This window comes from Pezoporus wallicus, unplaced genomic scaffold, assembly GCF_028554395.1.
Source record: "Pezoporus wallicus isolate ANWC-B61680 ecotype Strahan unplaced genomic scaffold, APGP_CSIRO_Pwel_v1 contig_6364, whole genome shotgun sequence".
NCBI lineage: Eukaryota > Metazoa > Chordata > Aves > Psittaciformes > Psittacidae > Pezoporus > Pezoporus wallicus.
This window is the reverse complement of record NW_026639198.1, coordinates 204,695-225,680: the sequence shown is the minus strand read 5'-3', so window position 1 is coordinate 225,680 and position 20,986 is coordinate 204,695. Positions and strand designations below refer to the sequence as shown.

The window sequence follows — 20,986 nt, the reverse complement described above, 5'->3', positions numbered from 1 at the left end:
TAGTCCCTACTGTTAGCCAAATTGGTTACCTCCCTGGTTCTTCAGTTCTCTTCCTTTCCTTCAGAGTTCTTGGTGCATGTTGTGGCTGAAGCCTAAAGCCAGACTATCGCTCAGTTTTGGGAGCTCCTAGAGCAGACTTGGTTCCTGTGATGTCTTTGGGCTTTTGGAAGGTAGGAGCAGAGAACTCTTCTGGCTGACTGAAGCAGAGGGGTTTCTCTTTCCTCAGTGTATCACTGCTCAGCTGTGTTGCCCGTGCTGTGCCTTATCTATTCCTAGGCACTGAGCAAGCTGACAGTAATGACAGCCTGGCGCTGACTTGGCTGTCTGGTGCCCTTCTGGTCTGCATGCTTTGCAGCCATGGTTGAGAGCACTGGGCTCTTGGTCCTCCAGGGCTTTGCTCTCAGGAGGAAATGTCTGGTTCCATGTGGATGCCCAGTCTCATTAGGTAGCACATGTTGTTCTGCAAACCTGCCTGCATTCTCTCATCTGACAGCAGTGTGACTACTGTAACATAAGTTAGGGTGTTAAAAGATGAGATTATTTACATGGAGCTTGAGATTCTTGCTCTTCTCACATGGTTGGGTTATCATTATCCAAATTCAGCCATATTTTGTGAAGAACATCTGTCTGTGTAGAAGAGAGCACTACAAATGCAGCACTACTGTGAGAGAAAGACAAACAGAGCTCAGCTACTTTACTCAGACAGCATTTGGATGCTTTGGAAGGGTGTATATAGCCTACCACAATCTGTGGCATACACTATATCAAGTTCTGTGGACTTGATTAGTCCATTTCCAGGAACGTGGTGCGGTGGTAGTAGGGGAATATGGGGCATACACAACTAGAATCAGACTCTGTTTACTTCCTTGTGTGACGTTTTGTTTCCCCCTCTTCTTTTTACAGGTACCAGAGATAAATCAGGACGTGCAGTGACCATAATAACAACAAGGAACACAGTCTGGTTAAACCCCCACTGCAATACCACTGAGCTTGTGCGCCTTCTTCTGTATTTGCATAGCATCCCAAGGTTTGTGACACTTTTGGGCTGACAGGCTTTTGGGGGTGGAAGCTGAGGCAGAGGGTGGACCAGGTTGACTTTATTGGCCTAGGAACGTGGTGCAGACTGTCCCAAAACTGTATAGATTGGGATCAACTGCTAGGGTGAACTGGCTTGTGTTCAGTAAACATGCTGGCAATTCTATATCTGCCTTGTGCACATGCTGTGGTAGAATTAGGTATGTACTGAATGTTTTCATGCATTGCTATGAATCCAAGCCATTCTTGTTATCCTTCATTAGCTCAGAAAATGGGATTTGGAAGCTATGACAGGGCAGTCATGCAGCAGCTCCATGATAGTGTTGTGACATGATATTTTAGGACCAGCCCTTCAAGCTGAGAGGGAGGGAGGATCTGCAAGGGTTGAGAAAATCTGCATTGATGTCTGGCTGACAATTCATTGGAGTCTGCAGGCTGGAGTTTGCTGCAGTTACTCTTCCATTCAGTATGACAGACAGCCTCATTACTCCCTCCAGCTCATCTCAGGCTCTACTAAGACTTTGTTTCATTTTTTGATGATTAAACTATTAAGAGGTAAAGCTTAACTCTCTGTTAGTGATTGTTTGTTCTGTTAACAAACAAACTGTGGATAAAAGGAGCAGGCTTAACCTACAAGAAACCTTCTGCTACTCATGCTTTGTTTCTTATGCTTCTCCTTTCAAATCTGATACTGGGCAAGATCTTTGGGGCTGATGCAGAATGGCTTTTCTTGTGAAGCAGTGTAGTTAAGGCCAAGCTTGTCCCTGAATACAATTAGGAAGGACTGGGTTTCCTGTGTGGATTTCCCAGAGCGGGCATCAGCACCTCTGCCATCAGTGAGATGTATCCTAGGAACTGGGAAGTTGAGGTGGAAATAGTGAAGGTAAAAACAGAGCAATCCAGGAGGTGGTTTTTGTATGTATATGTATTTTGGTTAGGAGAAGGTGGCCAGTTAGTTCCCTGTTCTTACAGAGCTGCAGTGTACTGGGTTTTCTTTACCCTGTCATGATTACAGGTTCTGTTTTCATAGTCTTGTTGACTGTCACTGGTGACAAAAGTGACCTCTTTCTGTCTTTGCAGACCAGAATGTCAGGCATTGGGTCTGACTGTTCTTGTGGATGCTCGTCGCTGTTCACCGGTTCCTGCTCTCTTCAAGGCATTCAGCACACTGCAGGTGAGCATTGAGCCTGGGCAAAGAAACACTAGTTGGCTTGCTGGCTTGCTGTCTTGCTTGGATGTTACATCTCCGTTTGTTGCTTATGTTTCCATCTGCTACCTGGCTTTCAGTTAACTTTGGGAGGTGGAGTTATTCAGCCAGCCCTGTCTTAGGACGATGATCTGGACTTGCCAGACTGCAGACAAAGCAAAAAACCTAAGCAAGTCTGAGTTAAAGGAGAACACCCCTTCACATCCCTCCAGATTTGCTTCTACCTCTGTGCTGAGAACACCCCATACCCAACTCTAAACACTGTCAAGAGGTATCATCCTTGGAGATGTTGTCCTCTGCACTGCGGGGCTGTGTGAAATATACAGGGAAGAGAAGCATCTGCCTGCTGCAGAGGGAAGGGAAAGACACTGCTTGTCTTCCCAGGTGGCAGAGCTCATACAGCGGTTGATGTGGCTGTCAGTGAATGATGGGAATTGGACGTGCTGTAACTCTGTATTGCTTCAGGTCAAAAGCTTTCATATCAGTTACTTGGAAAGCAAGTGGGCTGTGTTTTCCCCACTCCCAAGTACCTTTTATCTACTGCTGCCAGGAAGCCAAGGAGATGCTGGGATGCAGCTATGACTAATCTTGTTTAAGCAGGTGTTCCTTTTAAATCAGAGCTTAGGTCTCTTAGGACTCCAATTCTGAAAACTGGAATGGGGCAATGTTTTAATGAAGCTGGTGTCTCTGTGGTTTGTATGCTTCAGTGCCACATCTGAGAGTTGGAACTGAGTCAGAAGTCTGTCTTCCTGCTTCCTGGGCTGGGTGGAGCTGTGAGCTCTATCAGTGTGCTCCTTCTCTGTGATGAAAGAGTAATCCGGTGCCCTGCTCAGTTCTGCAGAGGGAACAAGCAAGTACCTTCTCTTCTGTGCTGTGCTCACATGCCAATGGGCTTGCTAAAGCTTTTAAGGATTTTCTTGCCCATGTAACATTCATGGTCACGGTAATGGGATGATTTGGAAATCAGCAAAATGTAGAGGCTGTCCCCAGTCTCATACAAGCATGACAGGAATAAAGCCATTCTAACCTTAAGTTTCCTACCCTCTGAAAGAAGGTAGGGGGAAGCTTTTTGCAGTGCCTCTGTAATATCCTGCTGTGATGTCTATTTGGCTCTGTGCACCTTATTATCAGGGTGGTGCAGCAGTTAGTTAACAGGGATTAATGTGCTGCAAGATAGACTGTTGAAGCTGAGCATGTGCCCCAGGTAACAGTGACTGATGGGCTGATGGCTCTGCTTGTGGTTTTCTGATCATTACCATGACTCTTCTGCAGACTCTGAATGAGACCTGTTCAGCTAGCTCATCATCCGGTTATGGCACAGGAATAATCCCTTGGCTCCTCTGAGATCCTTTAGCACTTACCTCTGTGATCCTACTTTCACTGGCTCTGAAACAAGGATATAGAGAAGTACAGAAATCTGACTTTAACTGCAGTGAGGCAAACTAAACTTTCTGGAGCACAATGAGGTTTGCAGAAGCACAGTCTGTGTGTTCCTCCTTTAAGGTTCACAGAACAGATCATCTCCTTGGGGTCCTTTCTGAAATTCCTGACACATCTCGCAGTGTCTCTTATCTCTGGCAGACTGTCTCTGGAGCACATTTCTCTGCTGTTCTCTCTACTTTAACAGGATTTTATTTATATGGCTTTTGTGAGACCTACTATGCTAATGTGAGTGTAATCTGTTAAATGTTGAGACCCGGTGTTGCTTGTTCAGTTTTGAAGGCTGGTTTTCCTCTTGCCTCCACACTGGGTGAGCACAGATCGGATGTCCTAATGCAGACTCTCTTCCTGCTGCAGTGTTCTAATATGTTAACCCTAGAGAACCTCCCCGAGGAGGGAAGACTGCTTCCACAGGCTTCTAGGTTGAGATCTGTCAGTCTGAGGAAATACTTCTTCCACTTCTCTATCTTTCCTGAATAAATGCATGAATGGACTTCACTGCTAATGTACAGCTTCTGGTGCTTACAGGTAATTTTCCCTACAGCACTGGGATACTGTTAGTTGCTCTGCCTAGAGCCACCTAGTAAACTGGTGAGAGCTTCTTATCCTCTCCATCTTAAGGGTGGGGGCAGTTGTGTTCTGCAAGCTTTCTTCCCCCTTCCTTTTTAGAATATGAGTGGTTGGGAAACCTTTCTTTCCTGGGCAGCACCAGGAGCTGGGGCAGAATATGGTGCCACAGCAGAGCTAACTCATGAAGGAGCAGGAGGAACTCTGGCAGTTCTGCACAGAGGTGAAGGGAAATGCACAGTGCATACATGCTGCAAGAATAGATGAGGCTTTTTTCTGTGGGAAGCTGCCTAATGATGCTTCAAAACAAGGATTTCTGAAGAAGTAAAGGATGCTGTGGTGTTTGTTCACAGGTTGGTTGTTCACCAGTAAGCTTTGTGCTGGGGGAATCTACTCAGAGGTGCCTTGCTACTTGGTAGTGCTGAGCTGATACGCTGGTCTGTGAGCAGGCAGGGTGTGGACAGTGGAATGTGTGCACTGGCCTTCAGTGAACAGGTATATGTGGGATTTTCCTCTGCCTGAGTCTTATTGGAGTGAGATTCTTTTGAAGTCTGCAAATCAGGGCAAACACTTGATCCTATGATCTGCTGCATCTCTGTGTTGGATCGGGAAGGGAAGAATGTGTATGAAGACAACTAGCAGGTGTAAACAGAAAAGCTCTATGCAAACCTTTCTGTTCAAGAGGACTATTTGCATGCCCTGTTACTGCAGAAGTACAGAGGACCTTGGTCTGATATTAGAGACCAGGGACCTCCTACCACTCCATCAGAAGTGGTCACTTTGAGACTGAACATGGTATTTAGGGACTGCCAACCTACACAGGTGTTCCTGGCAGCTTGTGCTTCAAACTGTGCCAGTGTTATAAGTCTGGTCGTGGGCTTCCATTTTGGTCAGGGAGCCAGAAGAATGTTTGAAATTTAAGTCTGAGAAGGACAGAAGAAAGTATTTAATTCTCTTTTTAAAGAATAATACTAAAAGGATAGATATTTACTGTGGTGCTTTCTGAGCTCCTGTTGAGCCCTTCTGTTCTATGCTATCCACACTGTGCCTGTTTTGGGACGTAAGGAGTTCACTCACATATGTAGGACTCTGTCTTTTTGCTTCCAGATAGCTGTTTTTGTTAGTGAAGGCAGTAAGAGTTCTGCAGAAAGCTGCAAGAAGGCTTCCTCAAGTAGCATCCTGCTGTTACCAGCTCTGCCTTTCTCCTGAGGCACTCCTGTAATCTGCTTTAGTCATTTTGGATTACTCCATCAGTCCTGGATGAGAGTGACTTCTCTTCTGCTGTTTAAAGAAAAATATATGTTGAAAAATGCTTGATTTCTTTGGAAATACTACCTCCTCTTAGATTGGAAAACCCTGAACTTCTCCCCTGACAGATTTCTTTGGAAATGGTTTTCCAGTTTCTATTTTCAGGAGTAACAAACAAGCGAGTGAGTGTTTTGGCTGCTGTAACCTCATGTTACACCATCACTACCTTTATCCCTGAGTCAGATTGCAATTCTCATGACTGTTGGAGTGGAAGAGGGATTGTGAAAGAAGAAATTTATTTAGTACCATGGACTGTCTTCAAAGTGTGCCTAGTCTTCATCCTTCAGCATCTTGTAGCAGGCACATTCAGAGCTGCTGGTAAAGTTGTAATGCTTCTCCATCCTCTGTTCAGATGAGCTTCAGTATTTACCTAATGCAGCCTAATTATGCAATAAATTCTTTTTGGCCTTTTAACCAGTGTTCAAGTAACAGTGAAAGTGGGAATAATCTGCTTCGGAGAAAGGGATTTGAGAAGACTTGGAAACCTCTCACAGTTTTGGAAGGTGTTTCAGTTGGGATTTTTTTCCTGCCTTTCAAAAAGATCCTTCTTTAGGACTCGATGAGAGAAAGGTCTTTTTCCTCTGCTCTGGAATCTCTGCTGCTGCTTTGACTTGCAGTACTGGATCTCTTTGTGTTGGCACTGTGTCTTGATCTGTGTACTGGGCCCAGTGACAGGTTAGGTGGCTCAGTCTCTTCTGGTCCACTTGCCTCCGTACACTGGCTCTGCTGCTCATGTCAGATCTTTAACCCTAAGCACTGCCAGAGCCATTTATTTAACAGGTATCCCTTGCTGTCACGGCCAAACAGTACTGGAATAGATTTGTTGCTTGGCAGTTCCTGAGATCTTTGCAAAGTCAAAGACAATCTTAGGCCACATCTAGATAGGATAGCTCTTATTTAACCATGTGGCATGACAACTTAAATGGCTGTTCTCCTTGCTATCCTGGTCATTATGTAGGTAGTGGGCCTGTCTCCATGGTCTGGCCTTCCTGCTGTGTTTCCCTCTTCCTGCTGTCACACTCTGTGCCTGTTTCTCAGTTCCCTGTAGAGTACTTCTATAGTTGGAGAGCTGCTCCTGGATCATGGAGTTTGAGCCACAGCTGCCAGACATCCCTTGTGTTTGGACTTTCTGTTGGTTTAACAGTAGCAACAGGTTGCAAGTCCTTGATTGTGTGTTGGCAGTAAGTAAAGACAAGAGATGTTTTGGCACTATGGGGAAAAAAAAACAGTAACTTCCTTTTGGTTAGGAAAAGTAACCAGGAAAGTTATCAAGAAAAAACTTGGACATTGAATATGTGTTTTTTTTCCTTGTCCCTGCAGAGTTTTGTATTTTTTAATTTTATTTTATTTTTTTAGTGTAGCCCAAACCTGAACTCTCTTCGCTTCCTTAAATGCTGCAGGACTAGTTGATGTGAAGGAAACTACTTTAAGGATATGGCCTTGATGCTCTTCAGAATGGCCGTTCCTATAACTGGTGACTGCCCTCCAGGCTTTTGGAGGATATATACCTCCTCTGGAGGGTATAAATACCTCTGAAGGATAAATTGCAATCTCTTGTATAAACCTGGTGTGGTACATCCTCCTGGGCATCCCAGGCAGATCGGTAATGGCTTTGTGCTCTGTTCTGTTGCAGGAAATAGATCCTAATTGTATTCATGGAGTATTGCTTCTGGTTGAGAGAGACCTGACTTTTCGGATGGAGAAACCACCAGCAGGACAGGTAATGGAGCCACTCTTCCAGAGGTTGCTGGGGAGCTCTTGCTGCCCTTTATTTAGCTCTCCAACCAGCAGCTTCTCTGTCCTCTGATGTGTGTTTATCCTTACATGAAATCTCTACAGTTGTTCTCTCTGTTTTATGGCCGTGATCTCTTAGGGGTGTGGTATTTATAGGGTTGTAAAGTTTATGTGAACTGAGCAGATCTGCCATGCCCTGTTTACTGCAGAATCCATCAGTGACATTTGTATGATAATTATGTCAATCTGCTGGGGCCCTTAGGACACAGGGAGTTTTTTGGGCACATAGAAAGCTGTACCAAGGAGCCCTGCCCAATTAACAAGGATAGAGATGCTTTTCACATTCTCCTGTTAAGGAGGGGGGAAATGCTTGGTAAGGAAGAGATCCTGTTAGGCTAAATCCTCAACTCCATCCTTTGAAGGAACTTGTTGCTTTCCTGGATTTTTGCATATCTCATATTTTCTTTCCTTACAGCTGCTGCTGCTGCAGTGGCTAAGAGTCTGCTGCAAGAGGGCAAAGAGGAGATGACTGTGAGGTCCCCTTTGCAGCTGAAATATCCGGGAAGACTAACAGGAGGTGTCTGTGCAGGGCTGTAAGACTATACAGGAGGGAAAATCATCCCAGCATTCCAGAAAACCCTCACTAGAAGTAAATCTGCCTTGATATTCCATAGCTATATTAGGTGCTCTGCCACTCTGTGGCAGAAACACACTCTGAGAGAAATGAACATCAGACTGTGTCTTAACATCTTTCTCTGCTCTCGCACTCTTACAAGCCACAAAAGTTGACTGAAATTCTGTGCCTGCTGAAACCCTGTAGACTTCAGAGCAGGCCAGGGCCTCCCTTTTGGCTCTTGTGGATGAAAACATTGTGACTATTATCAGGTTTGCTCTGTGTGTGGTGTGCTGCCCCAAAAGGCTGAAGAACACCTAATGAGTCCATTTCCTCATTGCCCCCATGTGGAAGCATCTGAAGTCAGAAAGGAGGCTGAAGGCATATGCATGCAGGAAGAGCTACAGAAGACATTAAACATATTGAAGGACTCCAAAGAGTGTAAGAGGGAGCAGAGCAAAGGGTAATAAAGACACAGGCACGCAGGAGGAATTGGAAACATCATTGCTATTTTTTAAGGAGGTGGAAAACTTCACAATGGGGTGGGGAGGTGGTGTTTACTGTCTGTACCTGAGTTTCTGTGTATGGGATGGCTTCCATGTACCCTCAGGAGCACTTGTCTGTCTCTCTGGTGAGTATAATACTGCTCTGAGGTACTACAGACTTGCAGAAGGTGAGTTATCTGTATCAAGATCTGGGAAACACTAGGAGCAAATAGCTGCTGTGAAGAGTGAAGAGTCAAGGGTAGGGCAAAGACTGTGCTGTTAGACTGTTTTTCCAGGAAGTGACATGGGGAAGCTGGTGGCTGGATTTAACCTCTCAGCTATCCAAACAAATGCAAATTGCAGCACAACGGGAACACGGGAGAGTTGCTCTGCTTCTACTAGGAGGTACGAGCTCTGGAAAAGGCTGGCTACTGCCAGACTTCCATCCCAGCTGTTCTGCTTGGTGAAACGGCACGTTGTGGCCTGCATTCTCTTGAGGTTCACCCACTAAGGTGTACAGCAAGCTTCTCTAGGATTGAATAGATCTCTTAATTTTTTTCTTTCATATTGTAGTGATATGTGCTGTGTGCCTTGTTCCTGTGCAAGATAGGTAAAGGATGCTGGCTTTTGTTACCCTTCACCTCCTCCTTCAATACTCACATCCTAATGGAATATGTGCTTTTTTTTCTTCTATTCCTGTGCAGTTTGAACTTCTCACCTCCATGAAATCCCTTCATAAGCACATAGACAGCTCACAGCTGCCTCTAGAGCTGGATGGGACCTTTCCTTATTGCCACCGGGACTGGTTAATCTTCCGCATGGTGAGTGGGCTGTCTGGTATTCCTTGTGAGAGAAGAAATGGTATGGTAAGGGACTCGAAGTAAGAGGGTCCTGTCAACAGCTGAACATAGAGGCATTAAAAGACAATGGCTTCTGTAACAGCTAACTATGCAAATGAATCTGCCAAAAGAACACTAATACTGTCATCATAACAACTGTGGCCTGCTGTTACGACTGTAGGAGCTAAAGTTTTAGTTTTTAACTCACCTTCTTGAACTGCATTGATTCTTCCTTCCCTTCAAAATAGGGTCAAATCTGAAACAGAATCCAGTTTTGTGTGATATGCAGTAGCAGTTCTCTTCAGTCATGCTTGGAAGTTTAAGGACAGACACTTTTTAAGCTAATCTCAGGAGAAGGTGGTAGTATCATTTTGCCATTGAACTAAAAATCAAGAACTTGAGCTTAATAAAAATAGTTACCTCTTAATTGGGTTTGGAGCAAGTTCCCAGACCAATCTAAGAGCTCCTGAGTGAAAGCTGCAGTCCTTGCAGGAGTGAAACTTGGAAGCTCCTCATAATCAGTTCAGACTTCTAGGAGCGTCTTCTTCCTCCTTTAGCTGTAACTGACTTATTTACCAAAGTTGTCATCAAGACCTCTTTAGAAAGCATCTAAACTAAAAATACAGAGAAGGCTCACCCGGGGGGAGCATTTCATTCCTCTTTGAGAGCCAGCTGTGTGAGGTGAGGAAACAAAAGCTTCCCCATGCAGATTCTAGTCAGCGAGTCTTAGGAGCAAGGTAGTAGAGTGGAAGACAGTACCAGAAGTTCGTTCCTTCTCCCTATGGTTTGGCTGCTTTGAGTATTCCTCGGTACCATGATCTTGTTTGACCTTTGTGCTCTTCTCCAGGAGAGTTGTGGATCAAGATACCTACAGTGAACTGTGCTCTGGTGTGGATTAGAGCCAGCCCAGGGTCCAGGGAGGCTGACCACTCCCTGGAAATGTTTGAGCTGGTCCAGGTTAAGCCTCAGAGAGAGAAGGGCTGAAACTGCAGCAGCCAGATGCAGTATCTAAATATGGCACCCCAGCAAAGGGTGCTGCAGCCAGCAGTGCAGTGCACACTGATGAACTGTGGCAGGACTGGAGGCATTACTGGCCATGCAGCACGGTATGTGCAGACTGCCAGGAGTCTGCAAAAGTGTCATTTGTGGCACCAATTTCTGTACACTCATGGTGTGGAGGGAGCACAAGTCCCATGGATCATGTGCTTGTTGAATCTTTCAAAGCTGTATTGAGAGATACTTGGCAAACTGAGAATAGACAGGATTAAATCTCTGCCAATCTGCACATACATAGGCTGTCTTCATGTGTAGTTTGACTTTCTCATCCTGGTAGGTGAAGAGACATCACTTTTGCTTCCAAAAGGCTCAGTTATTTTTGGCTCTGGTCTCACTGCTCTAAGGGCTGCATTGCACGCTGCAGCATTTGAAGCAGGTTATGGGATCACCAAGAGCACCACTGTGTCACTGCTAGCAAGCTGCAGGAGTTAGGCTTAGCACGTGCCAGGTGTTATCTTTTCAACTTATTTTAGAACCCATTTTTTAAACTTGCATCTTAAAGTACTAATAAGAACCTGAGCTGTGCACTAATGGTACAGAAGCCTGATCTTGGTGCCTGGGATTGAATTTGAAGTTTATTTGGCAGTAAGAAAACAGAGAAGCTTTGCAAAAGGTTATGGACTAGTTTTCTGGACAGAGTTGAGGGGAAAAACTTGAGAGGTTTGTTTTGCAAGTTTTTGCACAAACTTGCTTTGTTTGTGCAGAAGGAAGGAGCATGATATCAGACTACTTCGTGTTTGTATCTTACATTTTAACATGCAAAACGTTACTAAAGGGAGTTAGTGTAGGAATCAATATGTATGGGTTGCCTATTTATAGGATGGTGTGATGTGATAATGACCCACATATTCAACCCCTTTAGGTCTGCAGCTATGTGGCAAAGTGTTTATTTCCTGTCTGGATGATCTCACCTGCATCCTGCCTGCTAATCTGTCACTGCTGGAGTTGTTCCAGCACTCTGGGGAGGAGGGAGTTCAGCTCAGGAAGAGTCAAACAGCTGTTTTTTTTTCATTTGTTTTGAGCACTGTTGTTTTGGAATATCTGATTTCAGTAGCTGGAGGGTGGCATCTGACAAGATATAGGCTTTATATCACTGACTTTTCTAAAAAGTACTGCCTTGTGAACCATGTAAAATGTTTGGAGTGTTTCCCCCACCCCCACTCCCAAAATGAGGAGGGATTTCAGATTTTTCAGTAGGTTAAAATGCTTAATTTTGGAAGATTTCCAGTTTCCTGATCTTTCATTTGCATTACTTTTGACGTGAAATGATTTAAGGTAGAGAAATTCCAAGTACTCATTCTGTGTTTTGTTCCTCCAAAATTCATACATAATGATTCATCTTAGTGGGAAGTTACAAGAAAGAATGTGGGTGCCACAAGTGGAATGTGGGAAAAGCAGTGGACTGCTTTTTCCTTTTCCTTTTCCAAAGCATGACCCATAGCAGCCATGAGTATGTAGGTTTGTAATGTCTGCATCAAGGCCTTGCTGGGCACTCTTGCAGACATAGCGTGGTGCATCTGAAGCCTCTGATGGGCCTCTCTGCTGATACAGAGAGGTATAGTTGAAGCCTTTGGTTAATGTGTTTGATCCTCTCTTGATTTCTGTACTTCTAACCTTCTGCAAGCTGAAAAGACAGCTTTCCTGTCAGCTATGAAACAATACTCTCTGCCTTGGTCCTTTCTTCTTGTAGAAGCTGGAACACTTGCTACATGGATGCCAAGGTGCTTGTGCCTTCCTCCAGGGAGCTATTCATAAAGTGGAAACTGGAAAATTGCCAGGAAGAGCTGAGGTAAACATGTCCCTCACTTTGTATCAGAGAGACAGACAGCAGGACGATGGGTAGCTGCAGAAGAGTTGTAGGTTTTAATTTACAGCCTGTAGTAGCAGAGTGTTCCAAGTACTGTGTGTCACTGTGGAGCTGGCAGGACAGCAGGACTAGTAGAAGCTAACCCAGATGAAGTGACAGAGGCTTTGCTATGTGTAGAAGCTGGCTCTTTGATCCCTCAGCATCACCCAGAAGATCCTTTCAGCTGTACTTGTTGCTGACGGTGCTTGCTCTAGTATTGGAGCACATTCTAGCAGCTCCACAGCTCTGAGGCTCTACTAGCTTTGGTGTCTCTAGTGCTGAGCAGCTGCCTTGGACTGTGCCACAGGAGGTTGGCTTGAATGGCCTGGAATAAAGTTAGGTGACAATATAGACAGTGTTCGCCAGGCCAAGGCTGTGCTGTGCTTCCATTTTGGGGCCTTTAGAGCAGAAGTTTGGAAGTGGGCACGAAAAGGAAGGTACAAAGACCAAGCCTGTGTTGTTGCAAACACTGTATTTCCTAACTCTTGGGAAGCTGCTCTACTACTTACATAGTAAGAAATGCTGCCAACTCTGCACTGAGGGTCCCAGTAGTTAAAGCATTGGCTTCTCTGGGCCTTCAGGTATCTGTGTGTATATCACGAACCTTTCATGTGCACCTTTCCCACAGCCTGGAGCCATGCAGAGCCAGGCTCTTAAGACCAGTAGGAGCCAGCTGTGAGTGGAAGATGAGGCTGGAATGCTTGTTCTTTCCATGCCTTGCAAATGGAGCACGGGCAATGGTAGGAATCAGGTTTCCATTTTAGCCTGGTGGGGAAAGTATCTAGAGTATAAGGAATGCTGTTTATCATTTTGGGCTTGGCAGCCTTGACAGAAACAGCTGTGGGAACCAACCTTCCTCTTCCCTTGGGTGAGCCAAGGTGAGATGTGGTTTATGTGTGGTTTTGGTTGGGTGATATTTTTTGCCTGTTACCTCATTGCCTGTAGTTGCAGAAACTGCTCATCTTGATCTTGCCATCCCTGCAGGAGGCAGCTGTGCTGCTGAGGAATTACAGGCAGCTGATGAAGAATGTTCTTGAAGATGCACGGCTGGTCAAGCTGCAGCTGGAGGGGGGAGCACTCCTGGCCAGACTGCGGAAGGAGGAATCTTGTGTCACCCTCACCCACGACTACAGGTGAGCCCCAAGAGTGGGAGAAGAGGTGGAGATGAGCAAACAGCAGGCTTGAGAGTGAGATGATCCATCCTTGGTGCAGGCGAGAGCGCAGCTTCGTGTAGTGAGGACTTGTGTTGAAAACAGCAAAAGTGAAAAGTGTAATGACTTTTACTCTTTTTCTGACTTCTTCCTCAGTCTAAAAACTTGTCTGGGTGGATTCATTTAGATGGTTAAAGCTTTTTTTCCAAACCAAATCAGCGAAGAGAGAGAGGGATATTTTGTGCACCTCTGAAACACAAGTCTTAATTGTTGATGCCAGTGATAAATGTTTAGGTCCAGGCTATCATTTTCCAAGGACCTGAACTGCGAGGAATGCTTTCTGGCTGAAGCAAACTCAGTTCTCCTCACACCCTCGTACAGTTTGCACAACCAAATATTCACTGCCCACTTGCAAAATTGGTATGAAAAGCAGGGCCTAAGAAAGACCAGCTGTTTGAAATCCCCAGGGCATTGCACAACTCCTGTTTGTACAGTTAAAGCACCTGAAGCCTATCAGCATGTGAAGGCTTCTGTGCTATGTGCTGTGCAAACAGCTGGCATGTGGGTGCAGACGAGGGCTCAGTGGGTGGCAGGGCTGCCTTGCTCTGATTCATCTCTCCGTTGCTGTCACAAGCTGGGAGGTTTTAAGGGAGGGAGTAGAAAGGAGATAATAAAATAACTTAGAGAGTATCTCACACGAACAAAGAAGAACATTTCTCTTTGAAAAGTCATCAAGTGGATGACAGTGCGAGTTGCTACCCCCCACTGGGAGGCTGAGGTCGGCGCTGAGTGAGAGGGAAGCCTGGGGACAGGTCTTGTAACTTTCTTCTCCCTGCTTCCTGTGAGTCCTGTCAGCAGCTCTTGCAGCTTGGTTTTAAGCTTAGCGTGTATTCTTGCACAGAGAGGTGATCAACTTTGAAACCTGATCTGACAGAGCCCCTAAGGATAATCTATTGCTTTGATTAGTTTAGCAAGGGCAGGGGCGGGGGATATGCATAATTCTCTGTTTGCACAGTGTGTGGGTGTATGCTGAGGCTGTATAACATGTTCTCCGTTTAATTTGGGTTATATTTGTTGCCTGCCAGTATGAATGGAGAGCATATGTTGTGGGTCCTTCGGTCTGAGGAGTGTAGATAAAGATAGTGGGAGAAAGATCTATTCTAGCCTGTGGAGTAGTTGCAGAAACTAAAATCCATGCAGTATTTTAACTGAGGAAGTGCCTGCTTGTCATGTAACTTGGATCAGAGGACTAAAATCCACTGTTCTTTGTTCCAGGATCCTTTCAAATGGGAAAAACCCCCCATCACTTGACCAGAGAACTCTACATAAGGCGTTTTTGGGTTTAGATCATGGCTCTGCACTTGCTCCATCTTTCCAAACTGGTGTGCAGATATTAAAGGTTCAGAGCTCTGCTCACGCTGTAAATGCTCTGATGGTTATGATTTTCAAAGGCTTCTTTAACAGAGAGGGTCAAAGCAGGGTAGGGACAAAATATTGTAGTTGGCTTTCTAAGCTAGAATGGAGTGGCTCTTGGTGTATGTGTGTCCAGTATTAGATTTCTGACCAGTGACGTGCGAAAATGGAGGAGGGCTGGTTGTGTTTGTGCTCTCAGCATTGCCTGTTGTACTGGATTGGATTCCACATCTATTCCCCTAACACTTGAAATGAAATTATTTACAAAAGCAAGTCAAATGGCTTTATCCGTCTGAGCTACCTCTCGGGTTCTAATGTTAATCATGTGTTACATTGGCTTAATTTCTTCTTTTCTCTTGTGGTGCAAAAGCCTGATCAAGCAGAGTCATGACTGCCAAGACTTCTTAGTCAGAAGCTGAGGCCAGCTGTGAACAGATATCTGTCCAAATGTGCAAAAATTTTATAGAAATAGAGGAAGGGAGCAGTTTCCTGGACTCTTAGTTCCACTTAATTAAAATGTTCCAATCAAAAGTGCAGAACTAAAGGTATAAACTGTGATTTTTATTTTTTTTTATTTTTTCTAAGAGGCGTAAAAAAGACAAGCCCGGCTGCACCATCACCTTGGGATTAAAAAAGCAAGAGATTGATTTACCCCTTTTTTTTTTTTTTTTTTTTTTTTGGGGGGGTGGATATGTTTTTCCAGCTCTGACAGCTGAGTTTCTTGCTAGTTTGTGACTTTATGTGGCAAAAAGAATAGCAGCAGGTGGTAAGAACAGAGATGGGTGAACCTGTCTGAAAGGCCTGACTGCAGGTTAGGGAGCATATGACAAAATAGGCCCGGAAGCAGCGTTGTGCTCTGTGCAGACAGATGATATCAGCCAGATACCTATCGGGAGCACAGAGCAAACAAGACTTGCTTTAATCTTTCTTTAGTCGTGGAACTCTTCCCTTGGGATTGATTTTTGGCACATTTCCCTGCTGTGCCCTCCTGGAGATCTGAGATGCCCTTTGGAGTGTTGCATGACACAGAGCAGTAGGATCTCACTGCTGCTCAGGCCTGACCTGGGCTTTGCAAGGGTTTGCTAAGCCAGTGACACAGCTCCTTTCCTGCAGAAATCGAACTCATCCCATCGGAGATGGCTCATGCAGGAGAGATGCACTGTGGTGCATCCACATGTTTCTGACAGATGCTTTCAGAGCCTCTAGGAGTCATTCCTGGATGGTCCCGTCCCGAGAGATACTGTAGTGCCGCAGCAGTGTCTCTGACCGGTAACTTTACTTGCTCTGTTTCCAGTGTGAGCTGACCAGGAGTCTCCGTACTCCTTTCTCCGCCAAGTACCACTGTAAAGGATAGCCCTGCTCATCCAGGTGCTTATCCACAAAGGAAAAAAAGATTTCTCCAAGCAGTCTTTCTGGGTTTTTCCCTTTTTCTGGCTTAGAAAGGTGAAGCTACGTTACAGAATACACATCGTGCTTGCAGCCCACCGCCGGGAGCAGGCTGAGCAGATATGGTGTGCTTGGCTGGTCCCACAGTGCTTTTCCACCTCCAGGAAGACATGGCTGAATTTGACTTACAGTTGGCCTGGGTGTGGTACTGGTGAGCCAGTATTTTTGTGGCACCTCTTTCAAGTGCATAGTGTGGCCACCCAGAGGTGCTGGTGGACCGCTGAGGGTGGCAATGCCACTGATTTACTGTGGTGGAGCTGGCTGGCTTCAGAGCCACCATATCTCCCTTCACACCAACGGCAGCACTGGAGGCTGAGTACTTCTCCAGGTCTGTTAGCTGAAAGCTTCCAAGTTTTGCTCTCCCAGTCTTCCAGGGATTGAAATGCCAGAACTATTAGCCTAGCTGAAGTTCCTCTAGGTAAGAATGGACAAATGCCACAGAGACATCCATCACTTTAATGCTATTAATACTTATTTTTACACTTTTGGACAGGAATTTTTTAATAAACAGTCTTTTTAATTAGTTACATAAAATTGGCTAGCAGGTGTATCCTTGGTGTCAGGATATCTAGTGTATTGATCAACCAACCTGTGGCTTACAGGCCACTCAACTCACTAAGTCAGTGCTGGAAAGTGGGTTAATGCATTGTTTATTTTGTGATGTAATTTGAAGGCTTCTCCAGCCTTATGATAGATGTGTCAGAGGAGCTGCCAGAAGTCGGGCAGCAGCAGTGGGAGCTCTTGCTAAAGTGTGGCTGGGCAGCTAGTCAGGGAGACTTTTAACCTGGTCTTTAGCCAGACATTTTCCACTGTTCTCATTATTGCTGCTTTTCCAGCATAGCCAAGAGCTGGGAATGCTTGCCTAGACAAAGTGTCCAGTGATGCCTTTTGTCCTGTGGATATGCAGTGAGTCAGAAGTGGAGCAAAGAAAATCTAAACATCTTCTGTTAATATAATGGTGCTTTATACTGGTTGAACCAGAGTACACCTGCCATGTGCCTGGCCCCATCAGCAAACCTGGCTTCTCAAGTGTGGCACGGGAGTGGGATTGCATTATGCTCTGCATGTCCGTAGAATCATGGAGTCACAGAGTGGTTTGGGTTGGAAGAGACCTTAAAGCTCATCCAGTTCCAGCTCCCTACCATGGGCACAGACATATTCCACTAGAGCAGGTGCTCCAAGCCCCATCCAACCTGATCTTTAACACTGTCAGGGATGGGGCAGCCACAGCTTCTCTGGGCAACCTGTGCCAGGGCCTCAGCACCCGCACAGGGAAGAACTTCTTCCCAAGATCTCATTTCAGTGTCCCCTCTGTCAGGTTAAAGCCATTGCCCTTTGTTCTGTCCCTACAGGTCATTGTCCAAAGCCCCTCTCCAGGTTTCTTGTAGCCCCTTTAGGGACTGGAGCTGCTCTAATGTCTCCCAGAGCCTTCTTTTCTCCAGGCTGAACCAGCCCAGCTCTCTCAGCCTGTCTCCATAGCAGCGCTGCTCCAGCCATTGCAACATCTCTGTGGCCTCCTCTGGACTCACTCCAACAGCTCCACTTCCCTCCTGTGTTGTTGCCCCAGAGCTGGATGCAGGACTGCAGAGGGGTGTGTCAGGAAACCAGAGTAAAGGAGGGGGAGTCCCCTTCGTGATGCAGCCCATGATGCAGTTGGTTTCTGGGCTGCAAGTGTACACTGCTGGGTCATGTTTTGCTTCTTACCAATCAACACTTACCTTAGTGATCAAGACAGCCACAACATTTCGTGTGAGAGCTGGAAGAAAGAGAAAAAACTCAAATGGTGAAGGAATAACCAGGCTGGGTGCTGGCTCTGTGCAGTATGGAACCAGAAAATGTATAGTCTTATCTCTCCAAGCTCCACATCGGAAAAGAATCTGTGTGTGTGAGCTGTGAATAAGCAGCTTATAAATAGATGGAGGAGTGAATTCTCCTTTTGTTTGCAAAAGGCAGCAGAGTTAGTCTCTGTACTTGGAGGGTGGAGAGGCCAGAGTCAAGAGCTGTTTTTGTGAGCTGGCTATTTTTAGTGTGCCTCAGTGATCTGGTTGGAAGCTCTGGGTGGGGACCTGAGCCAGAGGTAATAGGCAGTGTGGAGCTGGCTTCCTGAGCAACACCTCCCAGGTTCCTGATGCTGGACCTGACTCAGTTGCAGCAACAGAGGGTGGTCTTACAGCTAACAGCTTCCACACATGGTATTGAGGCACTAGGTCTGCTTGAAGCTGTGGCCAGCTGATGATGCAGTGGGCTATAGCTGTGTGGTGCTGTATGAGCTCGTATATGTGGGTCTTCAGCAAGACTCCCATTAGTAGCATCTCCAGGGGTGCTCCAAGGCAGTCACATGAACCCCTGTGGTGTCTGATCTCCTTTGCTGGAAGTAAACTTGGGTAATGCACAGGCTCTCAGGGGCTCCAGGAGGGAAGGACTGCACAAGCACCATCCAAAGCTCGGTCTGTCTGGGATAGAGGTGGAGAGACTAAGCTGATTATCCAGGGGGTGAGGGAAGAGGGGAGACAGGGGTCTGGTGTGTAAGTCCCAGTCTGGAGGGACTGGGGTTACTTGGCCTTCTTGGTTTGGAAGGTAAATCACAGAATGATTGAATCAACCAGGTGGAAAAGACCTTTAAGATCATCAGGTCCAGCTATTACCCTGAGCTGATAGCTGCTGCCATGTGCTGGTGGTCATATCCAGGCAACTTACACTGTGAAATCCTTCCTGAAGGTAGTATTGTCTCCTGCCATCCCCCTTGTGCATTACAGATGTGTTTGTTGCAGTGCTATGGCCTGTTTGATGGTTGCTTCTTTGTGTTTGTATGTTCTTCAAAAGAAGGCAATGCCTGTATACCTCTCATTGATGCCATTTTCCTGGCTTGCTTAACTGGTGCTTGTTCATCTTCCTGCCTCTCTGGAAGCTTTGGGAACCTCTCATGCTCCCACTTGCTACAGTGCACACTCCTGACATAGTCTGTGAGAGGCATCCTTCATTGGAAGGTGTCCTATGTCTGTTTCTCCAGTGGCCCTAATCCTAAAACCTTCATCTCTTGGATAGGACAAGCTCTTGATACACCTTGAAGCAGGGTGAAACCCTCTGCTTACATCCTGGCCTCACAGATGGACAGCTTCCTGCCACAAGATGCCTCTGTGCTGTTGCTGTCGACGCAGAAGATGCTGACAAACATTAATGCATTTGCCTTCAGCAGTGGCAGTGCTCTTCCTTGGGCTCATTTGTTTGTGTGGGGTGGAGGGAGGAGCACAGGGCAACATTTCTATCCAAACACATACTCTGCTGCTTGGTATTCATCTTCCTTACAGTCTAACCTGTTCCCTTTGTGGCGTGGTGGCTTTAGCCTGGTAAAAAGCACTTACACTCACATTAAACAAACCTAGTTGCTCTGCGCATAGAGGAGCATTGGAGCCGTTGTTGTTCTGAGTGGATGAAGGGCTGTGTGGAGCCAGTCATGGCACTAGCAGAAAGGTAAAAGGTTGCAGAGATCTGGCTAGGTAAGTTTTAGTTGTTCTGTTAGGCTTTTCATGAGCTGATACCCTTCAGCTCCATTTCTGCTATTTATTTTCTGCTGTCTTTTGTTTTAAATCTTCCTGGATTCAGTGGGGAATTTACCCAGAAGGCTCTGGTTTGGCTTGTTCTTTTTTGCAATGTTTTTCATGCCAACAGGGCATTAGGTAATTAATGCCACACTGGTTTTTATCTGTTTAAAAATATTAGGGAAAAAACTACAAAAAGTTTCCAGCATAGGATGTTAACTGAACCTCCTGAAGTTTCTGGCTCAGCCCAGACTATCCCCCAAGCACTGATTTTTATACAGTTATATTGGGGTGGATGTTTCTGTCGCTGGGGTAGTTAATGTCAGAGTTACTGCTATTATGTGTTTCATAAACACAGGGAGTTTGCAAAAGGACAGTGGATTGGGGAAATAGGTGTGTGACTTTAAATGACAGTGGGTGTGTATTTGAGCAGGGAATCTTGATACTCAGGTGGTCCTAACTCTGGGTATGCAGCTGTTAGACTAGGGAAGTCCACCTAGATAACAAATATAAGCATAAATAGGGATGAAGACAAGGTTTGGAGGTGGAAGCTGTTTATTGAGGGTTGAAAACCACAGCATGCTGTTCCCAGAATGGTGTTTCCACATCCTATCTCAGGCCCCACTGCAGGGTGAGCTTTTCCCATATGTAGGCTACTTATTGGTTTGGGATTTCTTATACTATTTTTACTTTTCCAGTCAGTTTTATGGATCTTACTGGGGTTTAAAACCAACCAGAGTCTGAACACAGTTTTATTGTAACTGAATTCAAGCCAGGCTGGGGCTTGCAATCAAAGGTAGCAGCTTGGGATCACGCATGGGTGCTTGTATAACTGCAAACATCAATCCCTTTACTTTTAAAGGGATCTCAGAGTCTGTTTCTGCTAGAAACATGTTTAAATGAACTGTGCTCCAGAAGAGCTATTGTGGTCTGTGGTGTGTTGGATTAATTGGGTGGGTTGTTCCCAGTGCATGTGCTCATTGGGTAACCTGGTGAGGAGGGGTTCAGGCAGGGCTGTGGTCTCAGCTAGATCCCATGGTCCCATCATGAATGGCAGGAATCCCACAGGCAACCCTAAATTTGCTCACAGCCCAGAAAGCCAACCGTATCCTGGGCTGCATCAAAAGGAGCATGACCAGCAGGTCGAAGGAGGTGATCCTGCCCTCTATTCTGCTCATGTGAGACCTCACCTGGAGTATTGTGTGCAGTCCTGGTGTCCTCAACATAAAAAGGACATGGAACTGTTGGAACAAGTCCAGAGGAGGGTCATGAGGATGATCAGGGGACTGAAGCACCTCCTGTGTGAA

General features: G+C 45.7%; 1 protein-coding gene across 4 annotated transcripts in view; it reads left to right on the top strand.

The window, feature by feature from the left end:
- Nucleotides 1-20,986, top strand: part of PLEKHG4 (pleckstrin homology and RhoGEF domain containing G4) — an 89,993-nt gene that overhangs the window by 33,617 nt on the left and 35,390 nt on the right. For all 4 annotated transcript variants that reach the window (XM_057413886.1, XM_057413885.1, XM_057413887.1 and 1 more), the window contains 6 exons: nt 904-1,027; nt 2,116-2,209; nt 7,191-7,277; nt 9,094-9,210; nt 11,975-12,073; nt 13,115-13,263. In XM_057413886.1, the coding sequence (XP_057269869.1) occupies nt 904-1,027; nt 2,116-2,209; nt 7,191-7,277; nt 9,094-9,210; nt 11,975-12,073; nt 13,115-13,263 (670 nt within the window). The remainder of the gene's footprint in view (nt 1-903; nt 1,028-2,115; nt 2,210-7,190; nt 7,278-9,093; nt 9,211-11,974; nt 12,074-13,114; nt 13,264-20,986) is intronic.